Source organism: Xenopus laevis, chromosome 3S (assembly GCF_017654675.1).
Source record: "Xenopus laevis strain J_2021 chromosome 3S, Xenopus_laevis_v10.1, whole genome shotgun sequence".
Classification (NCBI taxonomy): Eukaryota; Metazoa; Chordata; class Amphibia; order Anura; family Pipidae; genus Xenopus; species Xenopus laevis.
Genome location: NC_054376.1, coordinates 68,968,484 through 68,983,124, shown reverse-complemented (window position 1 = coordinate 68,983,124; position 14,641 = coordinate 68,968,484). Strand labels below are relative to the sequence as shown.

Here is a 14,641-nt window from a genome sequence, read left to right as displayed (position 1 = left end):
CAGGCGCTCAGCCGGAGGAATTAAGGCACGTATTATCTTGATCAAATGTGGCTTTTATTCACACAAACAATATGACAAACAGTGGCAATCATAGTGCAGTTAAGCCTACGCGTTTCGTGCCCAAAACAGACGGCACTTCTTCAGAGCTCTGAATAAAAGCCACATTTGATCAAGATAATACGTGCCTTAATTCTTCCGGCTGAGCGCCTGCAGTTGCTGAGCTCATCTTGTATCGTAAGAGTTGGGATTGTTTGCGCCTGTGGAGCTCTTGGACGCCGAGTTGGTGAGCTCCGCTTTTGGGGGGGGGGGGGGGGGGGGGGGGGTGTGTGTGTGTGTGTGTGTGTGTGTGTGTGTGTGTGTGTGTGTGTGTGTGTGTGTGTGTGTGTGTGTGTGTGTGTGTGTGTGTGTGTGTGTGTGTGTGTGTGTGTGTGTGTGTGTGTGTGTGTGTGTGTGTGTGTGTGTGTGTGTGTGTGTGTGTGTGTAATAGCTGAGTGCAAATGGCAAATATTATATGATTATTGTGCCCCTATTGAAAATAGATGTCATGAAGCAATTTTATGACCATAAAAAAGGCACAAGACCACTATGAGGTAAAAGTAGTATTTTTAGCCGTTATTTCAGCTAGCATACATTAGAACTGATAAACTGAATTTAATTCATATAATGTTTCAATGAGTTGATCTCTATATCTTGATTTACAAGAAAATGTTTTCTTTGTTGCTCAACAATTTGTTCAGCATTAAAAATATTTACTTTGAAGAAAAATCAATAATGAAATTGCTGAATGCTATTACTCAGCAAGCATTCGATGAGGAGATTTATAGCATATATACTGTATATTTAAGCATGGAACTGCCTGAAGATTAAAAATGTAATGGCACAAAAGTGAGCCAAGAAGTGACTCATTACTAGAAAGAGAAATTAAATGCAACCATGTGAATAGTTGCGAATATTCCAGGAATATTTCTGTAGCCTGCATAATCCTAACTGTGTCCAAATAGTGATAAATGAGCTAATGTATATAGTCAAACAATTATCCTGCATACTCTGAAAAGATAATCATTTCAATCTCAAACAGAGTCCACTCATGCAGTGTTGGACAAATGTAGGTTGATCTATTTAGTCTCTGCTTTTGTAAAAGATCATGATAAAAATCAATGTCTGAATCATGAAAAAAATGATTTGTTACTGATGGGATGAAAATTATGATTGCTACGGCACATTAGAATCATCCATCAGTGCAGTTATTATATACAGTATATGAAATTTTATATATATGAAATATATTATAAATTGAAATTTATTCTTATACTGGCTAGATACTCTAGATCCACACTAAATGCTTCTAGATTATTATTTTTCATCTGAAAAAATGTGAAGTATTAGTCACCAAAAAAAATCACCAGTATTGATGTATAGCATTATTTAAAGATGTAGAATTTTAGACTTGTTTTAAGGCTTTGCCAATGACAATTAGGTTTTTGAGACAGTTTCTTAAAAAATGTTTTTCTTTGACAGCTCCTGTACAGACTGCCTCACTAAAATTATATTTCCTTCCTAACATTTGAGTTTTTTTCAGTGGAAAACTCAATTTGAATTCTTAGTTGATAGAATTTTAGATGTTTGTGGTTTTCCATTCAACTTTATTAGAGTTAAAAATTTTTTTACATAACGCTAAATAAATTTGACAAATAACCCCCTAAGTAGATTCACAGTATAGGTTTCAATGAGGAAAAAGTACCCTGCCTTAAATGGGTGGTTCACCTTTAAGTTAACCTTTTGTATGTTATAGAATGGCCAATTCTACGTAACTTTTCAATCAATCTTAATTTTTTATTTTTTGTATTGTTTGCCTTCTAACTCTTTCCAGCTTTCATATGGGCATCATTGACCCCATTTAAAAAAACAAATGCTCTGTAAGTCTACAAATGTATGGTTATTGCTACTTTTTTTACTAATTTTACTCAAACCCTCTCTATTCATATTTCAGTCTCTTATTCAAATCAAAGCATAGTTGCTATGGCAATTTGGACCCTATCAACTAGTTTGTTGAATTGCAAACTGGAGAGCTGCTGAACAAAAAAAAACTCAACTCAAAAACCACAAATAATAAAAAATTAAAAACAATTACAAATTGTTTCAGAATATCACTCTCTACATCATGCTAAAAGTTAATTTAAAGAAATCTAAGTAAGAATATTTTCTTTAGCCTTTTTTTAGCACATATAGCAGCCAATCAGCAGGAAACATTTACTTATGACCTTGTTAAAATCAAACATCTTAAACGTCAGAAGTATGAAAACTGTAAATGAGTTATCAGAATAGAAATAAACCATCTGTCACTGTAAAAAAAAATCAAAAATTCAGTAGCTTTGCCATGGAGTTATTAGTGGCAGCATTGCAGTTCACAGTTTGATAATGTTTAATTACGTTTAGTTAAGTACCCAGGTACTCACGGTTGGGTGAAGTCATGGGTAACAAAATCTGAGCTCTTGAACAATAGAAAGATGTCACTAAGAGTTGTGCACTTCAAAGAGCTATTCAAGGCAATCCAATAAGCATCCTAGCAAAATGAAAATCAAACAAAACATATTTCACCAGACAGCAGCTATTGGAATGATACAAAAATATAGTTACAGGTATGGGGCCTGTTATCCAGAATGCTCGGGACCTGGGTTTTTCCGTATAACGGATCTTTCTGTAACTTAGATCATCATTCCTGAAGTCTACTATAAAACATTTAATAAACCAATAGGCTGGTTTTGCTTCCAGTGAGGATTAATTATATCTTAGTGGATCAAGTACAATGTATTATTATTATTATTTGAATATAATGGAGTCTATGGGACACAGGCTTTCCATAATATGGAGCTTTCTGGATAACAGGTTTCCGGATAATGGATCTCATACCTGTAGTTGTTTTTCAGTCATTTCTACAAATAAACTTAAATCACTCAACAGTGCCAAAAAGCAACTTTTACAAAATTAAAAACTTAAAAGACAAGTGAAGAAAAATGCACGTGTCTGGCTTGTATACAGACTGCAAGAAATACAACAGGAATACAAACATGTTAACAAATGCAGAAAATACGCAAAAACCCTGTTTACCAAAAATAAATATTTTAGGAAAAGTGTCGTGGGAACCATAAAGGCTTAGGTGCAGTTCTTCTAATAGCTTGAGCAAGTCACATGGGCCTGTGGTACACAAGACATTATGACCTCTACTGCCTGTGGATCCCTTCCAACTAAGAGTGATGGGAAGCTCCCCAAAGCAGGCTTCCTCCTGCAACGATTGCTGAGATCAAAATCTCTCAATCAAATCAATGCATGGTTGCTAGGATATTTGAACCTTAGCAAACAGATTGCTGAAATTGCAAACTGGAGAGCTATTGATTAAAAAACCAAAGAACACAAAAAACACAAATAATGAAAAATATGAAAAATGAATATCACACTCTCTATCATACTAAAAGTTGACTCAAAGGTGAACAACCCCTTTAATACAGTTGTACACCAGAATATAAATCAAGTATGCAAAAAGGTAACAAATAGTTCATACAATATACAAGGATTTTGCTAAGCTTGCTTGGAGATCATAGCTACATCATTAAGCTTCATGGCAGCCTTTAATTGAAATATTTTGTAATGTCTTCCTTCATTGTTAACTCCTGGGTCAGTATGCATCATGCCTCAGGGAAGGTTAGTCTAACATGCAGAGCAGAGCTTTGGATGGAGGCCCTCACCTCAAGACCAACTAGGTATCATGAACTCCTTAAAGGGCATGTAAAGTCTAAAATAGAATAAGGCTAGAAATGCTGTATTTTGTATACTAAATATAAACATGAACTTACTGCACCACAAGCCTAATCAAACAAACAATTTATGCGTTCAAAGTTGGCTAGAGGGGGTCACCATCTTGTAACTTTGATAAACATCTTTGCAAGACCAAGACTGTGCACATGCTCAGTGTGGTCTGGGCTGCTTAGGGATCGTCATAAACAAAGCTGCTTGAGTTCTGCATGGCTGGGAAGTAGGCGGGGCTCCCCCTGCTGTTCATAAGTATGATTGTTTCCCTGCTCAGCACAATTCCTGACAATTCCTATCCACAGCAGTAAATGAAGGGAGAATTTCACTGCATATAGTCAGGTTTCTTATAAAAACTGTACACATTTTTTAATTAAAGCATATTGGAGATAGGTTTGTTTTTTTATTAAAGAAAGTAAAAATGGGATTTTATTTTTTTGCCTTTACATGCCCTTTAACATGGAGAAATGTGTTGAAATGCTGTAGCGACATACATGCCACCAAGAGAAATTCCCCAAAACTTCCCACATGAGGACTAAGCATAAGAAACCTGCAAGAAAGCTGGTATCATCATTGCAGAAAATAAGCAAAGCACATGGCATGGTATTTATGGATCTAGAACTTTATCTATATAGCACTACTAGGGCATGCAGCACTGAACAAGTTTACAATAGATTTTTTCCAAATAATCAGAAATCCAAAAATAACTGTAAAAAGATATGAAAATCTCTGAAATTATGCATTATTACCCTTGGAGAGCTCCAGTTAAGTTTTGGGAAAACACTGCCACCAAGTGAATTAATAGCTTCTTGCACTTTTATTGAAAATTCTGGGAATTCTGGGGCCTGAAAAACAAAGAATGAAATAATACATATAAATAATAAAGCTAACTGAGGTACCTGAAGAAAATAGTAATACCTTTGATATAAAAAAAAAAATATATATATATGTAAGTAAAATGGGCATATAAAAAGTGTTAATTTAAAAACATGGCAATCAATTAATATCTGGTACACAATGCAACAGCTGAGTTTTCACACAAATTTTATGAAGTCTATCAAAGCTCTTATCAAGTTCTATCGCATGCATCAATCCTGTAGACATTCTTCTTTTAGAGATACCAGGCAGTGGTGCCAACTATCTCCTCTACTCTTTGTGGTTTCTATAACACAATTACTGTGTCCAAATCTAATGAGCATCTTAACACAACGAAGATGCAACACACATTGCCCTTATGGATAGAACATAAAGTTAAGGCTAAAATGTAGTAGAAAATGTAGGATAAACACCTGCATGCATTTTCAGAGGTCTTACCGTAAGAGTAGCAGTGCTTTCATCATCTGACCACTGACATGTGAAAACAAAAAACAAAATAACATTTAAAAGCAACCGACAAAAAAACAAACAAAAATTGACATTCCTGTAAACACAAAATTTAGATTCATTTATAAAGTTTCCGAAATGTGTGTTTGTAGCACAACTAAAAAAAACACATACTTTCTATATACATTTAACAAACTCATACTAAAGCTGTGTAAAAAAAAAAAAGTGCCTATTGAAAAAAAACAGGCATTTTTGTATTTCAGGTCACTGTAAAGCTGGCCACAGACACAAAGATCCGATCGCACGAATCATCGTACGATCTGACTTTCCCATTTCCCGACCTGCCACTAACCATTTCGATCAAATAAAGTACAAAAGAACAGATCAGCTGATGTTCTGCCCCTGACAGCAATCGTACAAAAGTTATGTTGGACAAAGCTAGTGACAGTCTCCCTCTGAAAATCGTACGAACGGCAATACATGCAGAGATATTATCGGCAGCTGACAGAAATCTTTTAAACTGCCCGATCGACCAAACGAACCATATCCGCCGGACGAAAAATGTCGGGACTCTGCACACACTGTCCGAAAATCGTACGAATCCTCGATTCGTACGATCAGATCTTAGCGTCTATGGCCAGCTTTAGGTACAGTAAAATCACAAATGCTGTAGTTACTAAGCAGTGAAATGAATTTTGGCATATGCATAGCTGGGTGTAAACTTCTGGCACTTGATATTTTTTTTACCATTGACTTTAATGGTTTAGTCCAGGTCTAAGGTGATGTAAAATAATGGAATACATAGTTGCATTAATCTGGCATACAATAAGTTACACAACTTTATAAATATCACACTTAGCTCTTTGTAATGAATAATTTATAAACATGGTCACTCTTACCTCTTTTCCCATACATCATTTTCTATAAACCTGTAAATATACCTCTATATCGATTTTCCAAATGTGCTTAGGATTCTCCATTACCCAAACAGTTAACGTGAACTGTTGTACTGTAATAGTTATCACTTTATCTAGGTAGTATATTCATAGGATTTATGTAAAATGGTAATTTAGATACTAAAACCATTACACACAGCTTCTAGAAACAAGTAGGGCATATGACCATTAATGTAAAGACTGGTTTGAGACCTCCTGCACATTTATTTATGGGAGGGTAATCACACATTAAAGGGTATTCAAGGGCTAAAAAGGGTGCTCAAACATCACATTCATGGACTTGCCCTGAAGTCAGGAAGAAGATTCTGATGCAAATTTTGGTGCTACAGTGCAAGTGGAATGTACCCAATTTAACTATTTATTAACATATATTTATATAGCGGTAACATATTGCGTAGCACTGTAAAGTAAATATGATTATACAACTACATCACATGAATTACATATATAGAATATATGGAGTAACAAACATCACAATCAATACAGGTACAAAAGGTGAGGAAGGCCCTATGCATAGGCAAACAGTCTAAAGGGAAGGGAGTAATACACAAGGTGTGGGAGTGTGTAAGATCGAATTAAGTGGGTGAGAAATGTGGTATTGTATGTGGTGTTGCGTTTGGTCGTTAAGCAGAGTGAGGGTAGGCTTCTCGAAAGAAGTGCATTTTCAGAGATTTTTTGAAAGCAGAAAGGTTGGGAGAAAGTCGGACAGACCTTGGGAGAGCGTTCCAGAGGAGGGGTGCAGCCCTTGCAAAGTCTTGAATACGAGCATGTGAGGAGGTAATGAGAGAAGAGTTGAGTAGTAGGTCAGTAGAGGAGCGTAGTAAGCGAGTGGGTGAGTATATAGAGATGAGTTCAGAGATGTAGGGTGGGGCAGAGTTATGAAGTGCTTTGAAAGTCAGTGTCATTAATTTGAATTTGATTCTGAAAGGTAACGGAAGCCAGTGAAGGGATTGACAGAATGGCGAGGCAGAGGAGGAGCGGTTGCTGAGGTGTATGAGCCTCGCAGCAGTGTTCATTATGGACTGGAGAGGTGACAGTCTCTGGAGGGGGAGGCCAATTAAAAGAGAGTTACAGTAGTCTAGACGCGATATGATGAGAGAGTGAATAAGAATTTTGGCAGCGTCTTGGGTGATAAATGATCGTATTTTGGATATGTTCCTTAGGTGGAAGTAACATGATTTAATAAGTGACTGGATATGAGGAGTGAATGACAGGGCAGAATCTAGGATAACCCCAAGGCACCGGGCCTGGGGAGAGGGGGTGATAGTGGAATTGTTAACTATGATGGATACTTCGGGGATGCTACTGGTGTTAGTTGGAGGAAAGAGAACCATTTCAGTTTTAGAGAGGTTTAATTTAAGGTAGCATTGCGGGAGGAGGAGACGCGAGTTAGGAGTTCTGGGTTGAGATCAGGAGATGAGAGATAGATCTGAGTATCGTCAGCATAGAGGTGGTAGTGGAAACCATACGAATTTATTAATTTGCCAAGGGTGGAAGTATAGAGGGAGAATAGTAATGGTCCCAGGACAGAGCCTTGAGGAACTCCAACAGAAAGAGGTAGGGGAGAAGATGATACTCCATTGTAGGAGACACTGAAGGAACGATTGGTGATGTAAGAAGAGAACCAGGACAGGGCTGTGTCACGAAGGCCAAGCGACTGGAGGGACTGGAGGAGGAGAGGGTGATCTACAGTGTCAAATGCGGCTGAGAGATCAAGCAGTATTAGTAGTGAGAAATGATTGTTGCTTTAGCGGTTAAAAGGTCATTAGTTAGTCGAGTCAGGGCAGTTTCTGTGGAGTGTTGTGGCTTAAAACCAGATTCCACTATTGGAATATGCTATCTGACTTCAATGCTAATCAATGGATGCAATTTCTTAGTGGGTAAAAAATAATCTGCCTGTGAATACAAAGAGGACCAGGTACAGTAAGCAGTAATATTTACTATTATAATGTTCCTTTATTTTTATAGCACTCAGATATTATGCATCATGGTCATCATTTACATCAGCCCATGTCGCAGTGAACCTAATACTCTTGAATTTTACTTATGCTAATATCCTTTTCTACATCTGATGCTGTGCCTTTGTAACAGAAAACTTTTCCTAGGAGATGAAAAATGTTTTTTTATGAAAGAGAAACCTATACTGCTCATGAAAATTCATTTGTTTTTCTCCAATATCTAGATTGCTGAAGGGGTTTATTTTCTTCCACCACTCATGATTAGATTAAACAGGCATTTCACTTTAAAAGACCTGGCAGTAAATTGACTAAAACAGTGACAGAATGAACAGAAATGGTAAGGGCCTGTTAGTAAAATTAAAAATAAAATTAACAATGGCATATTAATCAATCAATCTGTTACCTGCACTTCATCCTCCTCTGTACAATTAAGGTCTCTTTGGGAGCATCCCGGGGATTCTTCCCTGCAGAGTAAACGGTGTTATTATTTATATATATATATATATATATATATATATATATATATATATATATATATATATATATATATATATATATATATATATAAATAAATAAATAAGAGAGAGAGAGAGAGATCTTAATAAAGGTCTTAGTTTAGTCTGAAATGTCTATTCCACAATGAAACTTTTTTTTTTTTTATTATCTTTTTTCAAATTTCTGCCTACGGCTCATGTCAAGCTACAACATGGCATCATGTAACTATGGATGTAAATGGACTATATTGGTGATTTAAAATGTACCCCTATTGTGTAAGATATAAGATTATTATAAGTTACCAATGAGTTCCATTAACTGAGTGTATTATGATACACAAGTTTCAGTGAGTCGTGTGAAATAAATGACATTCCTAAACAATGATTAAAAGTGTTGACATCATAAAGCACTGCTTTTAAGAATATAATTTACAGTATATTTATTGTACTTGCTCACTATATATATATATATATATATATATATATATATATATATATATATATATATATATAAAAAACATACACAAGAGACATGAATTTACAAACTTTACCCTTATAAACTGTGTTTGGTGATGTCATTGGTTAAAATAACCATATATTTTAAGACATTTTTATTACATTATTCTATATATATATATATATATATATATATATATACATATATATACACGCATACATACATATTTAGAAATAAATGCTTTATAAACTATAGTGGATATTCAGTTAATTTGTTTGACAGCTACCAAATTGTTTATATATTTATTTGATTTAATTTATGACTTCCTGAGTCAAGTCACTTTGCATGTGGAGCTACAGTTATTTACCATGTGCCTAATTAACTGGGCACTTTTATTTATATAAAGATACCAAACTGTAGTTGATGCCTAGTAATTGTTTTTAACAAAAAGATTTGAATGTTTTCAGATAGCTTTTTTGTGTATAAATGGTTTGTTTGCTTGATTAACCTAATATTTTCTACTTTAAAGAAATCAACTGTATGAAGGCTGATGTCCAAGGTACTGGACAAGAAAAGCTTTCCCTTTTCAATCCCTTTCCATGTGCTTGATTCCATCTGTGAAAACAAGAGAGTAGACTTCTGGGCATTGGGCAACCTTAAAGGATAAATAAACCTTGGTGAGAATGCTATTCTAAGAACTTTTGTAATTTACATTCTTTTTTTTTCTATTCGAAGATATTAAAGGATACATGTACTGTTAATATGAATGAATTTTGTTACAACAGCACCACATGCAGGTCATTTGCTGACCAACTATCCTTTCTTTTCATGTATGGATTTTCTAGATATTTATTTTCATTCATATTTTAATATAAAGTATCAAAGCATAACTTTTACTATTTGCACAGAAAAAGTACTGTATTCTATTTTTGTTTTGAAGCCCTGTGATTTGTAGATAGAAATTGATTAGCTGTCACTGAAAGCAATCTTGGTGGAATGTGCCAGACATTTGCGTAATATAAGACAGTTTCATATTTAAGATCGCTTGAAGAAGAAGGAAAGGTTTTTGTTATACTTATCTTCTCCCAGTTTCTTCTTTCAGCTCGCGGCTGCGCATATGCAGTAGAGTGAAAATTTCCTTCTACTGCGCATGCATCTGCCTCGAGAAATTTGAAAAGTGAAGAAAAGGATCGATCCATGGTGCTTGATGGCACGGACAGGTGCAGTTTTCTGCCCATAGGAGTACCATCCCAGGGTGTCAGGTAAGTAAATACAACCACTTGGGGGTGCCTAACTTTTGGCACCCCCAAGTGTAAATTACTTTCCTTCTCTTTCAAGCACACAGAATTAGTAAAAACACTTAAGAAGGCTCCCTAAGGAACATCTAGTAAATATAGGGTTAGAACAAGAGATATAAAAGTAAAGGTTTTGGATAGAATGAAAAAGAAGACATCTGCACTGGTCTATGGCAGCATAAAACCACACTTTTAGATGTTGTCTAACAACGTATGATATACATTACCTTCCAGAGACAACAAGAGTACCATCATCGAGTAAATAGTCTTTCACATTTTCAGGCAAAGGAATAATAACACTAAATAAAATAAAATCAGAAAGAAAGAAAAATATTAGAGTAAGATTAAGTTTGATAGTTGACACATGATCACATTGCACTTAATGTTACACATTAAGTTTGATTGCATTTCATATACCTTTTACATGACTAATGATCTTGCAACCCTACAATATAAAGTAAAGGGGTTGATCCCCTTCAAACACTAGTTGTTTTCAGATAGATCACCAGAAATAACGACTTTTTCCAATGACTTTTTTTTCTATGTGTCACAGTTTTTCTAATACTGAAGTGTAAAGTGTAATTTTTCACCTTCTAAAGCAGCTCTAGGGGGGGGGGTTGCCGACCCTGTAAACTGTTCTAAATTGATACATTTAGTTGAAACATTTCTTATCTTTGTCCGTGCTGAGCAGAATCCCTGAGTTTCATTACAGGCAACTGTTGATTCAATAGTTGTTTATTCAATAGTAGTTAATACTCCAGAGATGCTGCTGAGAAATGTATCAAATAAATGTTGCAAAATTATAAATTTAGTCTGCGCCTGAATTACTGAGCTGCCAGACTGAAACACCAGAGACAGGAATATTCAACTTTACACTTAGATTTTGAAAAAAATGGTAAAAAATAAATAATGGAAAGTATTTGAAAAAAGTATATTTCTGGGGAACAGACTACAAACAACTGAACTGAAAACAGTGTTTGGAAGTTGAACAGTTTAAGAGTTATCATCTGTATAGAAAATGTGATATGTCAGTGTATGTTAAAATACAGACCGACCCTTTGAGATATTTTCAGACTGCTCTCTTTATTGATCTAGTATAACAATAATATAAACAGTATTTTAATTAACTCCTGAGAAGAGGAAGAAGCGCTGTAAAGAAATAAATTTGAGTCTTAAGAAATGTTTGTGAAAAATAGCAACAGTTCCATTTTATTAAACTATAAACTCCACCCCCACCCAATGCAGGCCTGTCTAAATTCCATTTACTCCAATTTGTTTTCTGAAGATCTATCAATATGACACTAACTACATTTAAAATAATTTTAAAAAAAAATCGATCATTAGAACTCAGGAAGAGATAAAACAATTCTATAACAATGTCATAAACAAAACTAATCTACAACAGAGCAGAATGGCAGACTGCAAAGAGAAATATGTTAACAGTAGTCAAGAATTCTTTAGATACCAGTAAACCCCCGATTCTCTAAAGAATCGTTAATGAAAGAATGGTAACAACAGTGAGGCAGCAAAATGCGATGGGTGCTGATTCACTCGGCATCCCCAGGCAGCAACTGGCGACGCTAATTTGTGGGGATGTAGAGTGAATCTGTGCCTATTGCTTGTTATTACCTATCTGCTATTAGAATTCTTAAATTTTGAGTTTATTGGTAGTAAAGTGTTACTGAAAAATTTCTTTATAAACAACATTTTTTGTGAAAATGTTCTCCTGTCCTTGAATGAGTTCTCCCTGGTGAGCTGTACTTAAAATCTTGACTTTAACATCAGATGAACGCTGCACTCTTGAAAATGCAACATAAAGTTGACCATGACCAAACACAGGCTCAGATAGGTAAATGCCGACTTTATCCAATGTTTGTCCTTGTGATTTGTTGATTGTCATGGCAAATGCAGCCTTAATGGGGAATTGTCGTCGTTTAAGTTTAAAAGGTAATTCCTGGTCAGAACTGGTAAGGTCAATTCTGGGAATCAAAACAGTATCACCGCTATGGGATCCTGTAAGCACTTCTGCCTTGATAACATTTTGTCTCATGCTCTTCACAACCAACCGTGTACCGTTACATAAACCTTGCTTAGTGTTAGGGTAGGGGCACACGGCGCGATTTCGCCGCGATTCTGCGCTGGGCGAGTTGTCGCTGCGTTTTTTAAGCCGAAATAGCTTTGCTAACTTTGGCGCTGGCGTCAATGCAAATCGCGGCGAAATCGCTGCGCTAATTCACACGCGGCGATTCTTTTTCTACTGTCGCCCGGAAACGCTCAGCGAGGCAACTTCGGACGACAATAGAAAACGAATCGCCGCGTGTGAATTAGCGCAGCGATTTCGCCGCGATTTGCATTGACGCCAGCGCCAAAGTTAGCAAAGCTATTTCGGCTTAAAAAACGCAGCGACAACTCGCTTAGCGCAGAATCGCGGCGAAATCGCGCCGTGTACCCCTACCCTTAAGGTTTCTTAACAGCATGACTATTGTTCCTACTTTGAGTATAAGATTGTGTTGTGGTAATCCAGCATTGTTGATAGTGTTTAAATATTCTAATGGGAAGTTAAGTTTCTCACTTTCGTCTTCAGAATCAATACAGTCAGTACTCAGAAAGACACAGCTTTGTCCAGGAAGTAATGCAATCACTTGGTTGTTTATCATGTCAACATCAATATTTTTTGGAGATAATATAGCCCGTTTTGCTAAAAATGGCCACCCACGCAGGTACGCAACCGGTTCCCCTCCTAGAGTGACGCTAGCGCCGCCATTAGACAAACTTGCAAAGGAGTAGCAAGATGGCCGACGCTTATACAGACTTTAGTGGGCGGATGACAAACTCGCAGAGGAGTAGCAAGATGGCCGACGCTTATACAGACTTTAGTGGGCGGATTTGGCAGTGGGCGGATGACAAAGTCGCAGAGGAGTAGCAAGATGGCCGACGCTTATACAGACTTTCGTGCAGGTACGCAACCGGTTCCCCTCCTAGAGTGACGCTAGCGCCGCCATTAGACAAACTTGCAAAGGAGTAGCAAGATGGCCGATGCTTATACAGACTTTAGTGGGCGGATGACAAACTCGCAGAGGAGTAGCAAGATGGCCGACGCTTATACAGACTTTAGTGGGCGGATTTGGCAGTGGGCGGATGACAAAGTCGCAGAGGAGTAGCAAGATGGCCGACGCTTATACAGACTTTCGTGCAGGTACGCAACCGGTTCCCCTAGTGTGACGGTGAGCGCATCTGCCTCCCTAGATCCTAACCTTCCAGCGGTCGCCGCCTGAGTGAGCAGGAAAGAAGAGGCGGCGGGAGGCAGAAGGAGACGGTGAGCGCATCTGCCTCCCTAGATCCTAACCTTCCAGCGCATCTGCCTCCCCGATCCTAACCTGTTCTGATCCTAACCTTCCAGCACATCTGCTAATCGAAGGCCGCATCTATGTCTTTCGGCTGAAGTTGCGCGCGCATCTCATAGATCCTAACCGAAGTTGCGTGCGCATCTGCCTCCCCTCCACTCGGGACATAGATAGGCCTTCGGTTAGTATATAGGATAACACCTTGAGACTGAAACAGCAGCACCAACCTCCCAGGCTTTAACCAGTACATCTATTGAAACTGGAAAACTACACAATCACCAGACATCATAGTGTTCAACTACTAAACAATATCAAATATCGTAGCACCACGCTTTAAAATACCCAAAGTAGCAGATTTTATTTTTAAATTTAATTTATTTTTTGTAGGCCAAGGGTGAAAGAGAAGGCACAGAGTTAGAGGTTCCCCAGGACCAGGACAGTCTGTGGCAGACAGTTTAATTATGTGGCTGTCCACTGCAGAACCAAGTCTTCCACTTACCTCCTGATACTAAACTTCTTGAACGTAGGATACCACTGACCGAACTGGCAATTTAACACTTGCTCCTTCTTCATGATGACAATACCTGCACCGGAAGCGTCCGACTTTCAAACTAATCCGTGTTCAACAGACGCCAAGTCAGACGGTCCTGAATAAGTGTCAGAACCAGTGACCATACAAAATCCTAGGTAAAACAAAGGTATGTCTGTATCAACATTATCTGAAACTACAACATATGGGATAGAAGTACAGTCAGGCTGCATGCATCTTACGGCTATTTATTTAACAGGGTAGTAACTTACTCTAATAACATTATTAAGCGGTTTGATCTCTGACCTAATCAGGATGCGAAGCAAAATACACGAGGCAAGTTAATATACGATTCTGATATAGAATATAAATAGGCAGCACATGCAATAGATACGATTACAGTTCCTATATCTCACGCCTCGTTTTCAGGTCGACACAGAAGCTGTTTTAGGACGGGAAGTTTTTGACGCCAATCCGAGGC

At 37.2% G+C, this 14,641-nt stretch overlaps 1 protein-coding gene across 1 annotated transcript in view; it reads right to left on the bottom strand.

Annotated features, from left to right (window-relative positions):
- The window catches only part of cdc123.S (cell division cycle 123 S homeolog), a 32,896-nt gene extending 18,550 nt beyond the window's left edge, over positions 1-14,346 (bottom strand). The window contains 6 exon segments of the mRNA NM_001094409.1: positions 2,457-2,563; positions 4,554-4,649; positions 5,119-5,151; positions 8,445-8,505; positions 10,515-10,586; positions 14,131-14,346. Coding sequence (NP_001087878.1) covers positions 2,457-2,563; positions 4,554-4,649; positions 5,119-5,151; positions 8,445-8,505; positions 10,515-10,586; positions 14,131-14,204 — 443 coding nt within the window. The 5' untranslated portion in view covers positions 14,205-14,346.
- Between the last annotated feature and the right edge of the window lie 295 nt (positions 14,347-14,641).